Raw genomic sequence first — 21,700 nt, 5'->3', positions numbered from 1 at the left:
TTTGCTTTGAATTTTAAAAACTGAAATTCCAGATAGCACAATATCTTTTTAAAATTTTGTTCTCTATTACTTAGTGAAATAATGTATTTTCTTGACCTTCTATTTGTAAAAAAAAAAAAAAAAAGAAAAAAAATTTTAAGTACCCTTTCTTGTATTTATCTCCTCCCCATCACCCATGCTTCTCACTTCACTCTCTCCCTGTCAGAACTTGGCAAGAGCATAAAGGTTACCCTGAAGCACTTTTGGTGGTAATCAGCATGCCTTACAGCCTGAGAACATCAAGGAATTCCTTCCACCTGCTATAAAACAGTGCTTAAAGCGAAGTTCTCAGAGACATGGTGCTAATGGAAAAATTGCTCCATTTAGTGTTTAACGTTTTGAAGAAAAGAAAGCTGGGAGTATACAATGTCAAAATATTTTAGAACCCATACATAATTCCCAGAATTCCTAGCTCCATGTAATTTTCCCCATCTCAAAATTAAATATCTCAACATCACCAACAAAAGATTAAATACAACTTTATTAAATGCATGCTTAAAAGTAACAGAGCCAGGTGCGTTGGCTCTTGCCTATAATCCCAGCACTTTGGCAGGCCAAGGCAGGTGGATCACTTGAGGTCAGGAGTTCGAGACCAATCTGGCCAACATGGTGAAACCCCGTCTGTATCAAAACCACAAAAAATTAGCCAGGTATGGTAGCATGCACCTGTAGGTCCAGCAACTTGGGAGGCTAAGTCATGAGAATTGCTTGAACCAAGGAGGTGGAGGTTGCAGTGAGCCAAGATCATGCCACTGCACTCCAGCCTGGGTGATGAAGTAAAACTCTGTCTCCAAAAAAAAAAAAGTAACAGGTTTTTAACAATACAAATTATTTTGAGGACTTAAATAGCACCTCAAACATTAATGCCTGTCTCCATAACTGCCACTGAGAACTCTGTCCCTATCAAATAAAAGAGATCAGAGTTTAGAGTCTATGATAATCCCTAATGCAAGCATTCTGATCCGAAATTTTAGAACAGAGTTTTCCTAGTAAAAGAATTACACTTTTGGTTTTTTAATGTTAATTGCTAAGTGATCTGCTGTGAGTTGAATTATGTCCTCCAAAAATTCATATGTTAAAGTCCTATCCTCCAGCACCTCAGAATGTGACCTTCTTTGTAAATAGTCTTTGCAGATGTAATTAAGAGGCGACCACATTGGAGTATCGTGGGCTGCTAATCCAATATGACTGGTGTCCTCACAAAAAAGGAAAATTTGGCCAGTTGCGGTGGCTCACGCCTGTAATCCCAACACTTTGGGAAGCCCAGGCGGGCGGATCGCCTGAGGTCAGGAGTTTGAGACAAGCCTGGCCAACATGGCGAAACCCCACCTCTACCAAAAATACAAAAACTTAGCTGGACATGGTGGCGGGCATCTGTAATCCCAGCTACTTGGGAGGCTGAGGCAGGGAGAATCGCTAGAACCTGGGAGGCAGAAGTTGCGGTGAGCTGAGATCACGCCATTGCATTGTAGCCTGGGCAACAGAGCGAGACTCTCACAAAAAAAAAAAAAAAAAAAAGGAAAAGGAAAATCTGACACAGCACACAAAGAGAACACCATGTGAAGACAAAGGCAGAGATTAGGGTGATGTATCTACAAGCCAAGGAACGCTAAAGATTGCCAGCAAACCACCAGAAGTTAGGGAAGAGGCATGAAACAGATTTGTCCTCACAGCCTTCATTACCCTACCAACATCTTGATTTTGGACTTCCAGCCTTTAGAACTGTGAGACAATAAATTTCTACTGTTTAAGTCACACATTTTGTGATAGCTTGCTATGGCAGCCCTAGGAGTATGCCCTGTCTTCTTGGGCTTACTGAAATAGAAGCACAAAGAACTTAAGATCACACAGCAAGTAATTGGTGGAGTCAGACTTCCAAACCAAACCTCAGATTCCAGGGCCTATGCTTTTCTTTCATGAAAGAAACATACTGTACTCACCAACTCCATTTTCTTAAATCATCATTTTAGTCTTCTATGGAAGCTCCACAACTCCAGTAAAACTGTCCTAATTAGCTCCATATTGTTTACCCTTTATTTTCAGTAACTCTATAAATGCACGGAGTTGACAACTTCTCCTGCTTAGAACTAACAACTTTTTAGATTTCCAAACACTACTCATTCCTGTTTTTCTCCCTGTCTTCCTGGACTCCCTTTTCCAGAGTCCATAATGAACTTCTCTTTTTCTGTCTTCTTTTAAATGACTGTGTTCTCTAAGTTCTATCCTGTCTCCTTCCTTTTCTCAGTCTGCACTCTCTCCTTGGATGATCTCATTTATTCCGATGGCTTCAGTTGTCATCTATGTAAGTTTCAAGTGGACAGAACAGCTACTTGGCACTAGTCATACTAACACTGACAGTTGGAAATGCTGAGGAGTGATACCTGGAGACAGACAGGCCACCCAAACAGATCCACACAGAGAGACTTTGATAAATTCACCATCATTGATCAAGGACTGGCTCTTGGACTTGCAAATTCAGAAACTTGAACTTGACACTGTCAGAATATTTTAAACAAAAGAGACTGATGGATATGACTAGTGTGCCAAAATATGAGTTAACAATGAGAAATATAACTGCCTGGTGAACCTGATGTATGTGCCAGTCTGACTACAGCCTTCTCTCCCCATAAGGAAAGTGCATGAGGTTACATTTGCAGGAGGCTATTTGGTGAGCATTCAACCAGAAAAAGGAGAGTTAATATTATGATCCAAATATGTAATGACATCATTACATATTTATAAGGATAAACAGTCTATCACCACAGTTAGAAAGACTGCTGATGCGTGGGCTGGTTATTCAAGTATAGAATGAACTAACATCCTGAACCCTAGTTAGAACTTGGCTGTACACTGCTTAAGTCTGTTTCTGTGACTCTCTTTTTCATTGCCGATTCCCTAAACTTTAGGTTGACATTTTATCTTGGATAAGTTAATGTATAAGGAGCTTGCTATCAGCACTTACTGGCCTGGGAGTAACGTTGTGTCTTAAAGCTAACTTTGCATATCTTTTTCTTCCATCATATGCTAATTTCAAATTTTAACCTCCAAAAGGCAATTATATTTCTCTCTTTTTTTTTTTTTTTTTACATTCTTAGGACCATGTCCAGTCCATTGGACATTCTTAATAGCTCAGAAATCTATCCCCTTATCTCTACACCCAAGTCCCCTCAATGTTTCCCCCTGAACTGTGATGGCCTCACATTTCATCTCCCAGCTCTCAGGATTCCCTTGTTCCAATCCATCCAGGAGATAGAGATCTAAAATAAAAACCCAATCATGTCACTCCTTACTTATAATCCTTCCAGGCTCCTGATAGCTTTCAGGATGAAATCCAAACTCCTCAATGCTTGATTAAACTGCTTTTATTCATGCACTTTCTTCAGATTTCAGTCCAGGCCACAACTCTTCCAGAAAACCTTTGCTACCACCACCATCTTAATTCAGGATCAGGTGCACTGCTCCAGGTCTGCACAGCACCCTATGCTTCCTACTGCTATAAAAGGTAGCATAGTATTGTATAATGTAATTTATCTTGCCCTATTTCTCATAGAGTTGAATCAAGAGCATCTAGCATAGTCCCTGACAAATGGTAAGAAGTCTGTAATTGACAGACTAAATAACTGAATGAATGAATGGATCTAATGGCATATCTTTGACGTTTTAGATTCTCTTGCTAGTTTTCCAATTATGAGGCTCCAATTGAGCCTAGGGCTCAAAGGGATAATATAGTAAAGCATACATGCTTCTCAAAGCACTGAATATATGGAAATATATTAGAATAGTTATATAACTGAACTAGTTTGAATCATCCTTTGCCTATAGGTTAACAGTCATCGAGTAGAATCTTTTTCTATTTATTTTATTAGTCTGACTATATAAGTGTTGTACTATTTTCCTTGATAATTGCCTTCCTTCCAGTACCTATTCAATATTTATAGACAAATAAGTTACAGCAACACCATTTGTTCTATGGTACTTTTAAATGACTTTCACACATAATGTTTTACTTAACCACAGTAGCATCACTAAGGTAGGAAACACTGATAGCATGACATCTTATAGTTGACATAAGTCCATTTTTAAATTTTTCCTATTCTCCACAGTGATGAAGACTCCTCATGGGATTATCAGAAACCACAAAAACCAAGGTTGAGAATCCCCGTAGATTTGTGAGAAGACCTACAACACGGGTCCTCTGGTTGCACAGTGCTCCTTGGAAATCAGTTTAATTGTTCTAACACTCCTTCAGTCAGTCCAGTTAAAACTGGAAGGTAGGCAGACTGCCTTATAGCATACAGCTGAAACATTCCAGACTGCATTTAAATCCCCAACAAAATCACCTGCTTTAGAAACATTCAATCACTACCCAAGACTCAGTCAGGCATTATCTGGGTCATAATTATCCTTCCATTTCATATTCAAGCTTGGATGGGAAATATATTATCACCAAAAAGGCCTAATTAGCAAATTATTATATTGTAAAATGTATTCTTCTACTTATGAGTTAAAAAGTAAAATCATAGATATGAAAGGCAGGATAAAAATACCCAGAGAAATTATCAGTTTTTGTCTGCAGCATTCATTCATTCATTCATGAAACATTTCTTGAGTGTCTATTGTGTGGCTGTAAGGTGAATCAAGTAGTCTTTTGGAGCTTAATGTCTAGTCAGGGAGAAAGATGAGTAAGCAAAATTATAAAGATCATCAAGAATGGTTATTGTCTGTGTGATCAGAAACAAATCATAAGCAATGTCAAATTCTGATTTATCAACAATAAAGTAGAAGGCTATTCCTTAACTAATCAACAAGGGGGGCGGGGAATACTTCATTTCTTGGAGTCACAGAGGATTCTGTTAAATGGGAAACATCCCTAACACATTTAAAATATCTGATTTACCAAACTTTGGTCCCTATACTTTAAGAGAAAGTATTTGTTATGCATAGCAAAACACCTCTACATATCCTCAGGAGACATCCAGTGACATAAGACTCACTCACCAAAGTTGAAATATTTATTATCCTAAGAAAGAAGAGTTGCCCTTGTCCAAAGTCTCTAACTCTTAAAGTTTAGTGCATTCCGTTCAGTTGAATTTCTCTTGGACATAACAGACCAATCATTTTGCTCATGAAAATCCTCCTTCCTGTAGGATGTGCGAGAGGCACAGAGACTAACTTTTTGGTTCTTTTTCCTATATATATTGAAACTGACAACATTTCAATTTGAAGTTCAGTTCATATAGATGTGCATAGGTTGTCAAGGTCCAAATGTGTAATATCTTCCATGTCAAAATCTTTCTATTCATTATGGTTTCAAATGATCTTGCTATCACTCAGAAAAATATTCTAAGAGAATCATTTTACCAAAAAAAAAATCCTGGAGGATTTTCTTAACACTGTGTAGGTACAGTCAAACTATACCAAGTTATTGAAGGCTGATGAACTGTATTAAAATGAAAATTTTTATATACAAAGATATATAATGCCAATATTTCTCCCAATGAATCAAGTCCTTGCTACTTTGAACCTCTTTATAGTCGCTTACTTTTCTCTATATTATAATGATGTAAATCATGAACTTTGATAATAACCTACCAATGCACTAATTTTTTAGGTGGAGAAACAGAGACTCGAGCAAGGTTAAATGATTTGCTGAAGTGAAAAGAATAAGGAAAAGAACACAAGTCTTCTGTTCCAAACTGGATGTTCTTTTTATTTTTATTTGTATTTCATAAAATACTGGTTGAATCGTTTATCAAAACTAAGTTCAATTTTAGCCTCTGAACAAAGCAACTGTTCCAGTAGTTGGACGCAGCAATACAATTACAAAGATTTCCAAATCCTCTTTTCCCATTCTCTTTGAATTCTCTCCAAACAAGCTTTCACTCCCATCTCCTCCGTGAAACTGTTCTTGTTGAGTCACCAGTGACTTCCACATTGCTAAACTGATTAGCCAATTCTTGATCCTCCTTTTAAGTGACCAATTAGTTCTTCTTTGAAACAGTTCCTTGATTTCTAGTATAACATACTCTTCTCCTCCTACCCTGAGTTCAATCTCTTGGGCTGCTTTGCTGATTCATCCTCATCTATCTGACTGCTAAACCTTGGAGACCCAGGGCTAGGTTCTCAGACCTCTTCTCTTCTTCATTTATAGTCAGTCCCCCTTAATGATCTTGTCTAGTCTAATTGTCCTAAATATCATCTACATGTATGTCTTTGGATCCCAAGACATCTCCCCTGGAACTTAAATCTCACATATCCAACTATCTTCTTATCTCTACTTGAGTATCAAAAGGCATCTCAGACTTTAACACCTAAAAATCAAAACTTCATCCTACCACCCTTTATCAAACCTGCTTCTTGCTCATTCTTCTCCATCTCAGTGAAAGGCCAAGCTACACTTCTATTCACTTGTCTTAGTCCATTCACTGTAGTTATAACAGAATGCTTTAGGCTAGGTAATTTTTAAAGAAAAATGGTGTATTGGGCTCATGATTCTGGTGACTGGAAAGTTCAAAATTGGGCAGCTGCAACTGGTGAGGGCCTCATGCTGCTTCCACTCATAGTGGATGATGGAAGGGAGGTGGGGCATTGCAAAGAGATCACATGGCAAGAGAAGCAGCAAGAGAGAAAAACCAAGGAAGCCAGACTCTTTTTAAACAACTTGCTCTTTTTTTTTTTTTTTTCTTTTTTTTGAGATGGAGTCTGCTCTATTGCCCAGGCTTAAGTGCAATGGTCCAATCTCAGCTCACTGTAACCTCTGCCTCCAGGGTTCAAGCGATTTTCCTGCCTCAGCTTCCCAAGGAGCTGAGACTACGGGCACGTGCCACCATACCCAGCTAATTTTGTATTTTTAGTGGAGACAGGGTTTCACCATGTTGGCCAGGCTGGTCTTGAACTGTTGACCTCAAGCAATCTGTCTGCCTCAGTCTCTCAAAGTGCTGGGATTACAGGTGTGAAACACTGAGCTCCTCCCCACCCCCCCCCCTCAATCAACTTACTCTTAAAAGGAACTAATTTATTCACGTAAGAGCAAGAACTTGCCCTCAAGGGAAGACATTAACCTGTCCATGAGGGATCTACCTAAACACTTCCTACTAGGTCCTACCTCCCAACACTGACACATTGGGTATCAAATTTCCACATAAAATTTTTGGCATGGAAAAACCACATCCAAACCATAGCATCATTCAAGCCAAATCCTCAGAACCTGTCTTGTCTTCTTTATTTTTCTAAGACCTCACATCCAGTTCTTCATTAAATCCTTTTGGATTCATCTTCAAAATATACAGAAAATCCAATTATTTCTCACACCTCCCACAGCCACCAACTTCATGCAAGATATGCCATCTTGTTTTGTCTGAATTATACAATAGTGTCCCGTCTATTCTCCCTGTTTCTGTCCTTGCTCTGTTCCAACTATTCTCAAACAACAGAATGATTATGTAGATGCATAAGTCAGATCATGCCACTTCTATGTTCAGAACCCTAAAATGGCAACCCATCTCACTCAGAGTAAAAGCCAAAGTCACAATGGACTACGAGCCCTTTCCTGAAATGACTTTAACATATTTCTGACTTCACCCTCTAACTTCTTCCTATCACTCATTGTGTTCCAGACCCTGGTCTTTTCACTGTTCCCTGAACATGTCAGGATGCTCTTATCAGGAGAGTTTTTCATTTATTGTTTCTCCACCTGTAACATTCTTTCCATAGATATCCTCATTTCTCCCTCTCTCACCTCCTTCAAGTCTTTGATCAAATGTAACTTTTCAACTGAGGATTTCCCTAATGACCATATTTAAAATCCCAACACCTTCAATCCACCTCAAACTCCCCATCCCTTTTCCTGCTTTTTATTTTCTCCATACCAATTATCATCATCAAAAATACCATATATATTTTAATTGTTTTCTTTATTGCCTGTGTCACTCCCCACCCCTGCAATAGAATGTAAGCTCATGAATGTAGGAGCTTTTATCTGTTTTACTCCCTTTCATGTGAAGCAAGGTCTGAAACACAGGTGAGTGAATGAATGAATGCATGCATGAAGACTCACATAAGATATCCTGGGAAGAAAGTGGAGACACAATTGTGAAAGAGAAGAAAAAAAGAGTTTTCTTTCTATGAAGTAACTCATTAAAACACTGTCCTGTTCTCTCTCCTCCTGTCTCTGGTACCTGCCTTAAAGAGAGGAGGGGATATAAGAGAGTGAGTGATAAAAGAAGCTATAGTGAAAGAGAGATGATCAGCCCTCCTCAACGTTGTATTTCAAGGAAGAGAGGAATACATTTTGAGTGTTATGTAAAAAGCACAGTAAAAATTAATACATAAGAATCAAAAATTTCAATAACAGCATGTTGCACTAGCAAAGACATGGAATCAACCTAGATGCCCATTAATGATGGACTAGACAAAGAAAATATGGTACAGATACCCCATGGAATACTACACAGTCATAAGAAAGAGTGAAATCATGTCCTTTTCGGTAACATGGATACAGCTGGAGGCCATTATCCTAAGCATATTAATGCAGGAACAGAAAACCAAATGCCATATGTTTTCATTTATAAGTAGGGGCTAAACACTGAGTACACATGTACACAAAGAGGTAGACAGACACTGGAACTTACTTGAGATGAGAGGATATGAGGAGGCTGAGAATTGAAAAGCTATCAGGTACTACGCTCACTACCTGGATGATGAAATCATTTGTACACCAAACCCCAGTGACACACAATTTACCCATGTAACAAGGCTGCACATGTGGCCCCTGAATCTAAAATGAAAGTTGGAAGAAAAAAAGAAGTTGTATGCTACATAAAGAGAATAATCTCCGGAATGAGTTTACTTTCTATTTTTTTAAATTATTTTAACTATAAGTAATAAGAGCCTTATAAATCTACGTGATATAACAAAGAACATGTGCATTTTTCAAATAATGATAATAATCGTAATATATTGAGGATGTGAAGAAATCGGAACTGCTCACACACTGCTAGTGGGAATATAAAATGGTACAGCTGCTTTGGAAAACAGCTTGGCAGTTTCTCAAACAATTAAACATAGAGTTCCTATGACCCAGCAATTCCACTTCCAGGTATATACCCAAAAGAAATGAAAACAACTGTCTACACAGAAACTTGTACATGAATATGTATGGGAGCATTGTTCACAATAATGTTTCAAAAGGTGGAAACAACTCAAATATCCATCATGGACTAACAGATAAACAAAATGTGGTGTATCATTCAATGGAATATTATTTGGCTATAAAAAGGGGAATGAAGTGCTAATACATGCTACAACATGGATGAATGTTGAAAATGTTATGCTAAAGTGAAAGAAGCCAGTCATAAAAGACCTTATAGAATATGATTCTACTTGTATAAAAGTCCAGAACAGAAAAATCTATAGAAGCAAAAAAATAGATTAGTGGCTGGCCAGGACTGAGGGGAAGATGATTGGGGTATAGGGGACTGATAGCTGAAGGGTATGGGATTTGGTTTTGTGGTAATAAAGATGTCTACAATGGACTGTCGCAATGTTTGCACCTATCTGTAAATATATTAAAAACATCAAATTGTACATTTTAAGTGGATGAATTGTATGGTAAGGGGATTACATCTCAACAAAACCATTAAAAATCAATACATTAACTGTGATTGTGATTGTGAAAGTGGAAAATCCATCTTAACCATAGTTAAGTTACATCAAAATCAAAAGGTTGGCCCACCTTTCCATGACCCCTGGTCATCTCTGGTACCTCCTCCTACTCTAGACACATGTGCTGCTAGTTCAACACAGTGCTTCTTACATGCACGTATTCTGAATGGTCTTATTTCATTTTCAACTTGTTAGACATCCTGCCTCCTCTACACCTATGTGTTCCATGTGTTTTAAATTTACTCCATCTGCAAACACACACCTTGCTCTAAACTGTAATGCAGGGCTCCAAAGCAAACATCTGCAAAGATCTAAAGGTTTATATCAAAAGACATAGAATATATCCCAGAATGTATCCATTATTTCATCTAGCTAAATGTGATAGATGTCAAAGGGCTTATAAGCATTCAAGATTATTATATAATCATATTAAATCCCATACGTTATTTCTTTCCATGTTGGTTGTGTCACTCAACCATAGGAATATGTGTTAGGGACTATGAAAACAACCATATGTAAAACAGAGTCATTAACTGTCACAATTAGAAGAGACCTTAGAGATATTCACATAGAATTCTGTCAATTTATATAGTTGATGATATTAACACTCAAACAGTAAATGTACTTTTCTAATGTCACTCACTAAGACAGCCAATTCCCATTTAAGGTCCTTCCTGTCATTCCAAGATGCCCATGCCTATAATCCCAGCACTTTGGGAGGCCAAGGCAGGAGAATCACTTGAGACCAGGAGTTCAAGACCAACCTGGGCAACATAGTGGAACCCCTGTCTCTGCGAATAAAATAGTCAAGTGTGGTGGCATGTGCCTGTAGCCCCATCTACTTGGGAGGCTGAGGTGAGAGGACTGCTTGAGCCTAGGAGGTTGAGGCTGCAGTGAGCCGTGATAGTGCCACTGTACTCCAGCCTAGGTGACAGAGTGAGACCCTGTCTTAAAAAAAAAAAAAAAAAAAACACAAAGAGGCCAAAAACTCTTAAGAATTATACCCACATACACACACAGAGGAAAGATATCACACAAATAAAGTACCACAATCTAGTAAAGTAAATACTAATGTTAACAGTATGTTTTAACTTCAATTTCTCTCTTTATCTTGAAAAATATTATATTTTAAACAGCCTTACATAACATAAACATTTGGCCACTTCTCTCTACTTTGAATCACAATGTAAACAGAATTAATAATTCTTTTTAATTATATACACAATTAAGTTTTTGAAACCAATTTAAATTAACCATTTTCTCATATTAGAAAAGCTCTAATTTATTCATTCATCTGTTATTAGCATGTCAAGTTTCCCCCCACTTTAAATCATGATTGCTAAACTACAGGAAAGTCAACTACAACAATACACAAACTTTACCATTTGGTAACAACTTAAAAGCAGGGCACCACAATACAATTCATTCCAATAATTTTTCATATCACTTCAAAATATCAGGATAGTCCAGTAGCCATTTATAACTTGGGGCAATTTTTGTATTCTGTTTACGGCAATATAATTTCATAAGAGTTCTTTGGTGAAAAGCAAATCGTAGTGTTAGAGAAAAAACAAAATTTTACTTCATTTTTTAGCTAACTTCAGATTCATCCATATAGAAGAAACATATTCAAGGTATCCCGAAATAACAAAAACCTCAAACTGCATCACAGTTGGCATCTTGACATTTAATACATTGAAAATCACAACATATGACGTGTCTTACTAAGACAGTAAACACAGTAAATAATCATTCTTTATTTAAATATAAATATTTCATGTTTAACTAATGTAGAAATTACAAATATGTGTAATTACATATATGTGATGTATGTATGTGTATGTGTGTATACATATATTACATATCCCAGAAGAGGACAGATTGCTTTCATCATTTGAAGAGCATGAAAATCCGAGAGTTCTATTTCTCTTTAAATTTCTCCCAGTGCCATTGTTTAATAGTTAAAACCTGCCACATTTAATACCTACCAATAATATGAACTTATATACCTTTGCTAAATGCACAGGAAAGAATTCGAGATTGCCGATATCACACTCTCATTGTGAAGAGGTTGTGTCAAGTTCTTCTCGTGAAGGGAGAATTTCAAAAGCAGGAAAAGTGTGGGAGAACAGTGGGGGTGGGCTGTTAAGAAACCACTGCTTTATTTCTTTAACTGGGCAGCAACTTGTGCTAATGAAACTCAGGTGGACATTAGACTGCCAGCCCCAGGGCTCCCCTTGCAAGGCTACCCTCAGCTATGGCAATGAGGGCTCCTATAAGCCTCACAGAGAGGTGCTACTTTAAAGAGAAACTGAAAAAAGTAAATAGGATCATATTACAGTGGAGCCGCTGAAACCCATGGCTTTAGGGAAAAAATGAAGTTATTTCGCTTCAACTACCTTTAAAAAGCACAGACATTCCGAATTACATGCAGTTCTACTGCAGGAGACACGGATGTAATGTTTATACCCATCCGTGAACCTATCTAATGATGCCCGGGTGCAAAGATGAATAGATTCAGTTAAGAAATGATTGGTTTCTCTCTTTTCTTTTCATGTCTTCAGTTCCACCAGTAGTTACTACTTACAGGCTTCCTTGTGCCTCATACAACAGGTTTTTTCCCCTCTTAAATGAGAGTTATCCTCAGAGTGTGCTTTCAATCCGGATGTTAACCCCTAAAGCTTTGCTGCTATAAATTCGTGTCCAAGTCTGCCTTCGTAATTAAACATGCTTTAGTTCTAAAATCTAAGTGAGTTAAGTGATTTTGATGCCGTTGCCCAAGATTTTTGGTTTTGTTTTTCATAACTCCACATTTCCAGGTTTGAGGACCACTCTACAAGTTCCCTAAACAAGCCATCTCCACCAGGGCTGAGATTTAAGTAGGTATCAATGAGCAAACCCAGACGCCAGCAAGCAATTCTTTGTTACAACTATATTCAGCTGCACGTTTTTTTAAAAATGGTTTTGAAACTTCCTGACAAACAATTTCATTCACAGCATAAGAAATAATGTAATCATGACACAGAGCAAAGACAAAGTATAAATATTTCCCTTACCTGGATCATGGAAAGGCACCAACGCAAAGTTGAAAAGAGGTCTCTTAGGTCTTTTCAAAGATGTCTCCAAAATTTTGGAAGCCCCTTCAATCACCTGAACTAAATCATCATACATAGAACCAGTCACATCAAACACAAAAGCCAACGTGGAGGCCCCCTCGGGAATTTCCTCAGCTCTGATCTCTGACTGGGGGCTCGGATCTTGAGCTAGGGAAGAATAAAGAAGAGCAAACAGGAATACTGTATGGACAACTTCCCTGGAAATCATTTTCTTTTTTTTCCACTTCTTTTCCCCCTGAGCGCCTAAGCACTGTGCTTAGTCCTCCTCAACAACAGGCAGGGGGTTTCCTCTCAGAGTAACTCATCAGACTCTTGGAATCTCTGAACTAGCAAAAAGTTTGGCGCTGAGAATCAGACGGGGACAAGCACCAAACTCGAATCCCTCCAGGGGCTGGGCAGGGCAAGGATGCGGCAGCTTTTGTCTGGATGCGGCTTCCTGCTGGACGGCTATCTGCCCGCGGGCCCTGGACAGCCTGTGGCGGAGTGCTGGCGGCGCGCCGGGTCCATGCCCCGGGGGCAACTCTGAGCCTGCGGCGCCGCGGCCGGAGTCCCGCTGCCCTCGCCGCCGCCGCTGCTCTCCGCCTGGGCCGGCGACTGAGGTTCCCAACTTTCCACTGTTTGCAGCTCACGAGCGACGAGGGGAAGCCTGTCTCGGCCTCGCCTCCTGATTGGCCAGTTGCCGTCCTCCCTCCTTTGCTCTGGAGGCCCCCCTGGAGGGTGACTTTCCCCTCAACTGATTGTAGGGTCAATTCAGTGCCAGGGAAGCGCTTGCAGTGTCAGCTCGGTTCCCACCGGCACCGTTCCTAACCTGCAAAACCCTAGTGTAAACAATGGCTTTCAAGAATGTGTGGCAAAGACCCAAACCGAGGGACACCACACTAGCACAAAGGGAATTTTGTTTTTCTATCGTGTACAACGCAGCTTCGGATACTTCTTTCCTAATTCCCCACAGAAGTCAAGACGCCCCAGCCCAGCCTCCTACCTCTCAGCCCACAACTCGGCCCAGCCAGGAGGGGGAGCTGGAAAATTATCTCAGCTGGGAGGCAGCCACACTATGGCTCTTTGATCTCCTCAGAGACCGTGGACTGCGAGGAAGGGAGGGAGGAGAACGCTGTAGGGGCAAGACGCCCAGGAAGAGGAAAGGGGCTGATGAGGGAAATGAGAGACAAGAACTGGGTAGTCACTAATTGTAGGGGGGAATGTGAATACAGGATGGAAGCCCCGTAGAAAGGACAAGGAGGAGGGGCGGGAGAGGTGTGGGGAAAGAGTGAGACATTGCATTCAAAGAGAAAATTGATTGTTTAATTGTATTATGAAGATTCACATTTGCTGAGCAGTTTGAATCCTACACGCAGCATAGTAAGGCAGAATAATATCCCCGTTTCAGATTTCCTCCGCTAGAACAGTCATGTCTCAGGTCTCAGCCAAAGATCCATTAGAAAGGTGCTCCCCTCTATGGCATTTTCTTGCCAGTCAAGAAGGAAACCTCACCCTGAAGAGAGGCCAACGTTTTTCCGTGTTGTGATTGCTATACAGTACTAATAACAGAGATAAGAGGATAAGCAAAGAAAGTCTACCATGAACTAACGATTCTTTGTGTCATTTGAATAAAAACACATTTCCTTCCTGGAAAAGGAGTTGTTGTCCAGATCCCAGCATTTAAAGAGGGGCAAACAGGCATCTTGATTTCTGTTTGGATGTATATTAGACCGCCCATCCGACGGGGATGCAGCCTGAGAAAGAGTCAGCTCCCACCAACCTTTTGTAGTCTACAACTGTCGTCTCTTTTCAGCCCCAGCGGCTGTGGAACCCGAGTTTATGATACCGATAAGTCATGTCACTTAAAGGAAGCAGACAGGCCATTTGGGCTGAGTGGGAATATGAGAGGAAAGGGGGAAGGTACTTCCTTTCCAAGCAGTATTTAGAGAATGCTATTTGAGTCTCCCATTCTGTTGTTTATTTAAAAAGGATTTCATTCTAAGTCACAGAGACCTGAGCTATTCCAGGTGCTCAAGGGAGGCCACAGAGCCTAGTGATTAAGAGTTCTGGGTCAGATACCCTGGGTTCAAAGCCCAGCTGTGACATTTAACTGTGTGACCTTCAGAAGGTTACCAAACTTTTCCAGACCTGTGTTTACTCAATTGTAAATGGGAATAATGATAGCTTCCACCTATTAAGGATTAAATGATCTGTAAGTGGTCCGTGTGCACTTGAAAAGAATGCTATTGGGTAGAATGTTCTGTAAATGTTAATTAGGTCCAGTTGTTTAATAATGTTCCAATCTTCTATATCCTTAGTGATTTCTGCCTGTTTGTTCTATCAGTTGTTGAAAGTGGCATTGAAATCTCTGATAATTGAGGATTTGTGTATTTCTTCTTGCAGTTCTATGAGTTTTAGCTCATGTATTTGAAACTCTGTGGTTAGTTACATAAGCATTTAGGATTATTATGTCCTCTTGATGAATTGACGCCTTTATCATTATGAAGTTGCCTTCATTGTCCCTGGTAGTATTCTTTGTTCCAAAATATACTTTGTCTGATATTAACACTCCAACTTTCTTTTGATTAGTGTTGCATGGTGTATCATTTTCCATCCTTTCACCTTTAACTTATTTTTTTCTTTATATTTAAAGTATATTTTAGGTAGTCACCCTAAAATTGGGTCTTACTTTTTCATCCAGTCTAATAATCTCTGCCTTTTAATTTGTGTGCTTAGACGTTTTACACTCAATGCGATTATGGATATGGTTGAGTTTAAATCTGCCATCATGATATGTGTTCCTATTTGTCCCATCTATTCTTTGTTCCTTTTTCTTGCCTTCTTTTTGAATATTTTTTATGATTCCATTTTATTTCCATTGCTAGTTTATTAGCTAAGACTGTTTATTTTAGTGGTTGCTTTACACTTTATAGTATACATATTTACCAGCCTTTCTTCATGCAGTGTTATACCACTTCATGTATAAGAACCGTAGACTAGTATACATCCATTTCTCCCTTCCTGACTTTTTTACTACTTTTGTCATCCATTTTTGTTGCATATTACTATATTTTAAATCCCATATTACATTGTTTTTTTTTGCATAAGGAGTCAGTTATCTTTTAAAGAGATCTAAATAAGAAGAATTTAGCATATTTACCCATGTAGTTATCACTTTTTGTGCTGTTCATTTCTTTGTGTAGATCCAGATTTCCAGCTGGTATCATTTTCCTTCTCCCTGAGAGACTTTCTTTAATAATTCCAGTAATGCAGTTCTACTAGAGACAAATTCTTTCACTTTTGTATGTTTGGAAAAGTTTTTATTTCACTTGGTTTTTCAAAGATTTTTTTCTTTTTTTTTTTTTTTTTTTTTTTTTTTTTTTTTTTTTTTTGCAGAGTAAAGAATTCTAGGTAGACAAGTTTTTGTTTTTGTTTTAGCACTTCCATTTGTCTTCTTGCTTGTATTGTTTCCAATAAAAATAAAATCTCTATCATCTTTGTACTTACTTGTTCTATATAAACAATGTCTCTTTTCTCTTGATGTTAAGAGTTTTTTTTATTGTTACTGTTTTTGAGCAATTTGATTATGATGTGCATTGATGTGGCTCCCCTCATATTTCTTGTACTTCTTCCATCTGTTTTCATCAAATTTGGACATTTGAGGCCATTATTTTTTCTGTCTTCAACCTCCTTTCCTTTAGGGGCCCCAATTACACATATATGAAGCTACTTAAAGTTCTTCCACAGTGCACTGATGCTCTGTTCATTTTTTTAAATATTGTTTTCTTTGATCACTATGCTTCATTTTTTATAGTTTCCATAGCTATTTCTTCAAGTTCATTAACCTTTACCTCTCCACTATTCAATCTGCCAATTGCCTCGTCCAATATATTTTTCATCTCAGGCATTGTAGTTTTCAACTCTAGAGGTTTAATTTGGATCTGTTTTATGTATTCCTTTTCTCCCTTTAAGTGTATAAATAGATAGAACACAGTTATAATAACTTTAATGTGTGCATTTGATCATTTTAATATCTGTGTCAGTTCTGGATCAGTTTCAATTGGTCAGTACTCCTACTTGTTATGGATTGTATTTTCTTGTCTTTTCAGACCTCATAATCCTTGACTACCTATCAGACATAGTGAATTTAACCTTGTTAGGATAACAAGGATATCTTTGTATTCCCATCAATATGCTTGAGCTTTATTCTGGGACAGAATTAAGTTGCTTAGAAACAGTTTGATCCTTTTAGGGTTTGCTTTTAAAATTTGTTAGGTGAAACCAAAGCAGTATTCAGTCTATGCCTAAGTATTTCCACTACTGAGAAAAGACCCTTCTGTATACTCTGCCAAGTACTCTATGAATCATGGGGTTTTCTAGTCTGACTAGAGATGGTTTGGAGTGTGACCCCAGGGTACAGGCATGAGGGGTAGAGGTAATGAAGTAAGGAAGAAAGGATAGCCAATATAATAGTACATTATCAAGTTGATTGCTTGTAGGTCTTTTGTAGCTTCACTACCATCAAGTGGGTGATAGCACTTATGAATGTATTTAAGATCCACAAGGTGCCATAGTTGGGAAAGAAAAAAGGAACATCTAATACCTAAATGGCATTTTTACGTGCATATGTATATATGTAGAAATAGACTTATATCTTCCATAATCTCAAATCCATCTCTTAAGTCTCATATATTGATGAATGTATGACTTGGGACACAGGAGGGTCTCTTATTCCTTTTCAATAAAGTTTAGTCTTATATTAAAATGTAGCTTTCTGGGACAAAGTAGTCCCTGGATGGAAATCTTACTTACACTTTAGAATAAATGAACCCCTGAAATTAGATTTTGACAAGCAGTCAGCTGAGAATACCAAGAATATAAATCAAGAGAACATGATTCAGTTAGGAAAAGGGCCCAGACCAGGATGAGAGTAGGAGGGGTTGGGATAAAAGAGTAGGAGGGGTTGGGATAAAAAACAATAGTGAAGCTTAAGTGAAAGTATTACTCAGGAATAACAATATATGAAGTGGTGAATAACAAGTATCCAATAAACTGAACTAATACAAGTAATTATTGGGTATTATCCAATATTACCCCTTATTTGACAGATAGAGTAATTAAAATCCATAAAAATGGCATAGTTAATAACCTGAACCCTCTATTGTCTCTTAACCCCAAACTGTACTCAGTTGTTTACTTATTCATTCCTCAAGAAATTTCTGGAATACCTGTTATTTAGCCAGGGATTATACTATGTACTAGAGAGAGAAAACTCAGTCCCTGCCCTCAAGGCACTTACAGTTTTGTAGGGCTCAGCAAACAGCTTAAGAATGTCCTGAAAAATGAAACCTAGCAGTCTTAGGAAGCGAATAGGGCAGACATCTCTCTCAGGAAAGGCAAATCAGGGAAGGTGTTCCAGAAAATATGGCATCTCAAGTAAGTGTAGAATATGTAGAAACTTACCAGGCCTCAGTTGGGGTTGGGAGTGAAGGGACATGGCCCATTTATAGGACTACAGGTAAGGTTCAAGTGTGGAGAAAGTACAAAAGGGAGCCGAGCATAGATCATTTGCAGCCTTGAAACCAGTTGTAAAGGCTTGGATTATATCCTAAAGACACCAAAGGACTTTAAGCTGAAGAGTAAAAGGAGTTATTCATTACAAAACCACTGGATGTGTGAGAGATGGAATAAGGGAAATAAATTGGAAAAAAAAAACAAAACAAAAATAGGAGTAGGTTGCAATAATAATATTGATGACATTCTTCATCTAAGGAAACTGAGACTTGGAGAGTTAAGCAATTTGCCTAAATTCTGTGCTAGCAAGCAGTAGAGCCAAGACTTGAACCCAAGCAATCTCACTCCAGAGCCTCTGCTGTTCACTACTTTGCAAAGCAGCCTTCTGGCTATAAGTACAAGGAGGTGAACTAAAATAATAGTAATGGATAATGCAAAAAGTGACATGAATTCAAGATCAACGTGATTTGGTAATTTTCAGTTGCTTTTTATGAAAAGAGCTGCATAGGTAGCTCCAAAGAAGCACAAACCAAAAATACTCTTTAAAGGCTATGGGGACAGAGACAGGGAGAAAAGAGAAAAGTAAAAGACCTTTTCAGTTTATCAGGAACTGATACCTATCTTTGATCTTAGAAGTCCTAAGAGGGAGGAAATGAAAGCAGAGAAGGGAGTTCCCTCTTCTAAAGTTTACATACGCAATGCTGGACTTTGCAGCAACATGTAGCAGATTATGGGACATTTCTAGTTTCATGATACAATCACCGAATTATTCTCAAAAGTCTCCTAACATAGATTCTCATCATTAATGTTACATTGGATGGTAGGGATGGGGGAATGAGGCAAAGGAAAAGGTAACATTGTTTTTTTCTGTAGTCCAGCACATTTCCAATAATGTCATTGCTAAAATCCTCTCTCCAATTCAGTTTTCTCCCTTGAAATTCTTCTACCTGCTCTGGAGAAGATAAGACTGTGCTTACTGTTTAAATATTTTAAGTGATTGTTTAATTGGAAGCATTCATCACACTGGGCCTGATAAAGCCTAGTTCAGAAAAACTTTGAATTAATAAGGGTTGTGAAGATGATTGCTATAAAGCAGTATGCAAAAACACCACTTTGTTGTAAACTGCCTCCTGCAAATCACTAAATGGTTTGATGTTATTCTCAACGATCCTTCCCAAAATGTCTTGTTCTCTACGTAACGAGGCCCACCATTATTTTATGTTTACTTTAGTATATTTCTACAGGGCAAGTAACTTGCTATTGCCATTGACTTTAAAGTACAGTACTTTTGCACCAACCATAATGGTTATACTTGGCAATTCTATGACACTTTAAAAAAAAGAAAGATTATTTGTTCTTCTCTTTTCTCCTTTAAGAAGGCAATAAAAGGACAGAAAGTCATCATGTTATAACTGGAAAACTAATCACATAGAATATTCTCTTATACTAATCAAGTTTAAGTCTGGAATTAGTTTATATAAAACAGATGTTTACATTCTTATTCTCCTTTGGTACTAAAGAGAAAAAAAGCACAGAATAACTCTCATGGCATACTTCGGGGAATGTAATACTCAGCCTCTTACTTTTTTTTAATGAAGCCAGGAAGCCTTTGGTCAGCTAGGCGAACAAGCAGAAGAGGGAAAAGCACCAAGGGCCTGGTCTTTTACTCCTTATATAGGCAACATTTCCATCATAAAACAGGAAGCATGCTGCCTCAGAAGAGAAAACTGGCTCACAACAAATCCAAGAGGACATAGAAAACATGGGTCTGGTAGCTTATCCAAAAGGAGCCACTCTTTAGGCTCAGCTGGGGCCCTAGTTTTCTAGGACTTGTGATTCTGAATTGTTTATCAGTTGTGGCCCTCTCTACAAGGACCTCAGCTCTCCATCCCAGCTTACATACCCCCAAATAAAGATTAAGACCTTCAGGCTGTTCTCATACTACTTGAGGAAAAGTCTTGTAAACTCTAACTAAATGCTTAATGAGGAATAGAGACTAGAACCAAAAATATCTCTGCTTCATTTTCTGAAACAAAGATAGAAGAAATTAAAATTTATTCTCAATGACCCTTCTCGAGATGTCCTCTCAAACGTCCCCATTACTCTCACAGGTAGCTGCTATCTCCATAAAGTCAGGGCCCAGGCAACTCTCACACCCAGTCTCTTCTGCTCCTTTACCCCAATTCAAAAGCTGGAAAAAATTTTAAAGATCGTTCTTCTACTCTAGGATCTTATACAGAGAGAAAACTGAGGCCCAGAGGATGACTTGTCTAAGATCTCACAAAAAAAATTTGAGACAGTGCAGAAGTATATTTCGAGCTTGTGATGATCACTCTTGCACCTTACCAGATATATATGATATATATATTTTTTGATACAGAGTCTCACTCTGTTGCCCAGGCTGGAGTGCAGTGGCATTATCTTGGCTCACTGCAACCACCTCCCAGGTTCAAGTGATTCTCGTGCCTCAGCCTCCCAAGTAGCTGGGACTACAGGCGTATGCCACCATGCCCAGCTAATTTTTGTATTTTTAGTAGAGATGGGGTTTCATCATGTTGGCCAGGTCAGTCTCAAATGCCTGACCTCAAGTAATTGGCCCACCTCAGCCTCCCAAAGTGCTGGAATTATAGGCGTGAGCTACCGCACCCAGCCTTAAGTGCTTTATATGTATTAACGCACTATCCCCTTTAATTCTCATTCTAAAACTATAAGATAGCTAATAGAATGATCCCCATTTCATAGAAGAGGAAATAAAAGATGAAATTAACACAAAGAGGTTAAGTCATCTGTTCAAGTTCTCACAGCTCATTCTTCTCCTCTTCACTTTTATTCTCCTTCTTTTGCCTTTAGTCTACATTTTCCCTATGACTTTAGAGTAAAATTGAAAATTTTTAAACTTTGAAATATACAATTACTTTATAGTATATTGCAAACTTTCATCATTAATATGATATATACATTATAATTATATTGATCTTTTCAGGAAAAAAAACGACAGAGTTTTGGGTTCTTTTGCTTTGTGAATTATCCATGAAGCATTATTTGTTCTTGAATGAGCTTTTCCTGCTCATGAGTATTTTTCTGAGCTTTCTCTCTTATTTACAAATTCAAAGTAATTTCATATTTTTCCTCCAATGCCATGAACTCCTTGGAAATAAGGACTGTGTTTTATTCATTTTTATAAACACATAGTGTTTTATTCATTTTTATACAGTAGGAACTCAATAATGTTTCTTTGATGAGTTGCTGAATTCATTATGATTAATAATGATAACCATAATAACTGCCATCTGAGTACTTTAAGCATATTTTTTGTGTGTGTGTATATACATATACACACACATATATACATACATACATATATGTTTTCAGATGCAGGATCTTGCTGT

General features: G+C 38.2%; 1 protein-coding gene across 9 annotated transcripts in view; it reads right to left on the bottom strand.

Annotated features, from left to right (window-relative positions):
* LOC105484596 (hemicentin 1) overlaps positions 1 to 21,700 on the bottom strand; it is a 514,524-nt gene that overhangs the window by 447,262 nt on the left and 45,562 nt on the right. For 3 of the 9 annotated variants that reach the window (XM_024793708.2, XM_024793709.2, XM_024793711.2), the window contains one exon: positions 12,759 to 12,965. The exons of 2 other annotated variants lie outside the window; for them this stretch is intronic. In XM_024793708.2, the coding sequence (XP_024649476.2) occupies positions 12,759 to 12,873 (115 nt within the window). In that variant the 5' untranslated portion in view covers positions 12,874 to 12,965. Of the gene's footprint in view, positions 1 to 12,758; positions 16,132 to 21,700 lie in introns of those variants that run through there. 4 more of the 9 variants (XM_011746391.3, XM_011746392.3, XM_011746404.3 and 1 more) reach the window with 3 other exon arrangements.

Source organism: Macaca nemestrina, chromosome 1 (assembly GCF_043159975.1).
Source record: "Macaca nemestrina isolate mMacNem1 chromosome 1, mMacNem.hap1, whole genome shotgun sequence".
Classification (NCBI taxonomy): domain Eukaryota; kingdom Metazoa; phylum Chordata; class Mammalia; order Primates; family Cercopithecidae; genus Macaca; species Macaca nemestrina.
The sequence above is the reverse complement of the archived record's forward strand: the minus strand, read 5'-3'. Positions and strand labels throughout refer to the sequence as shown.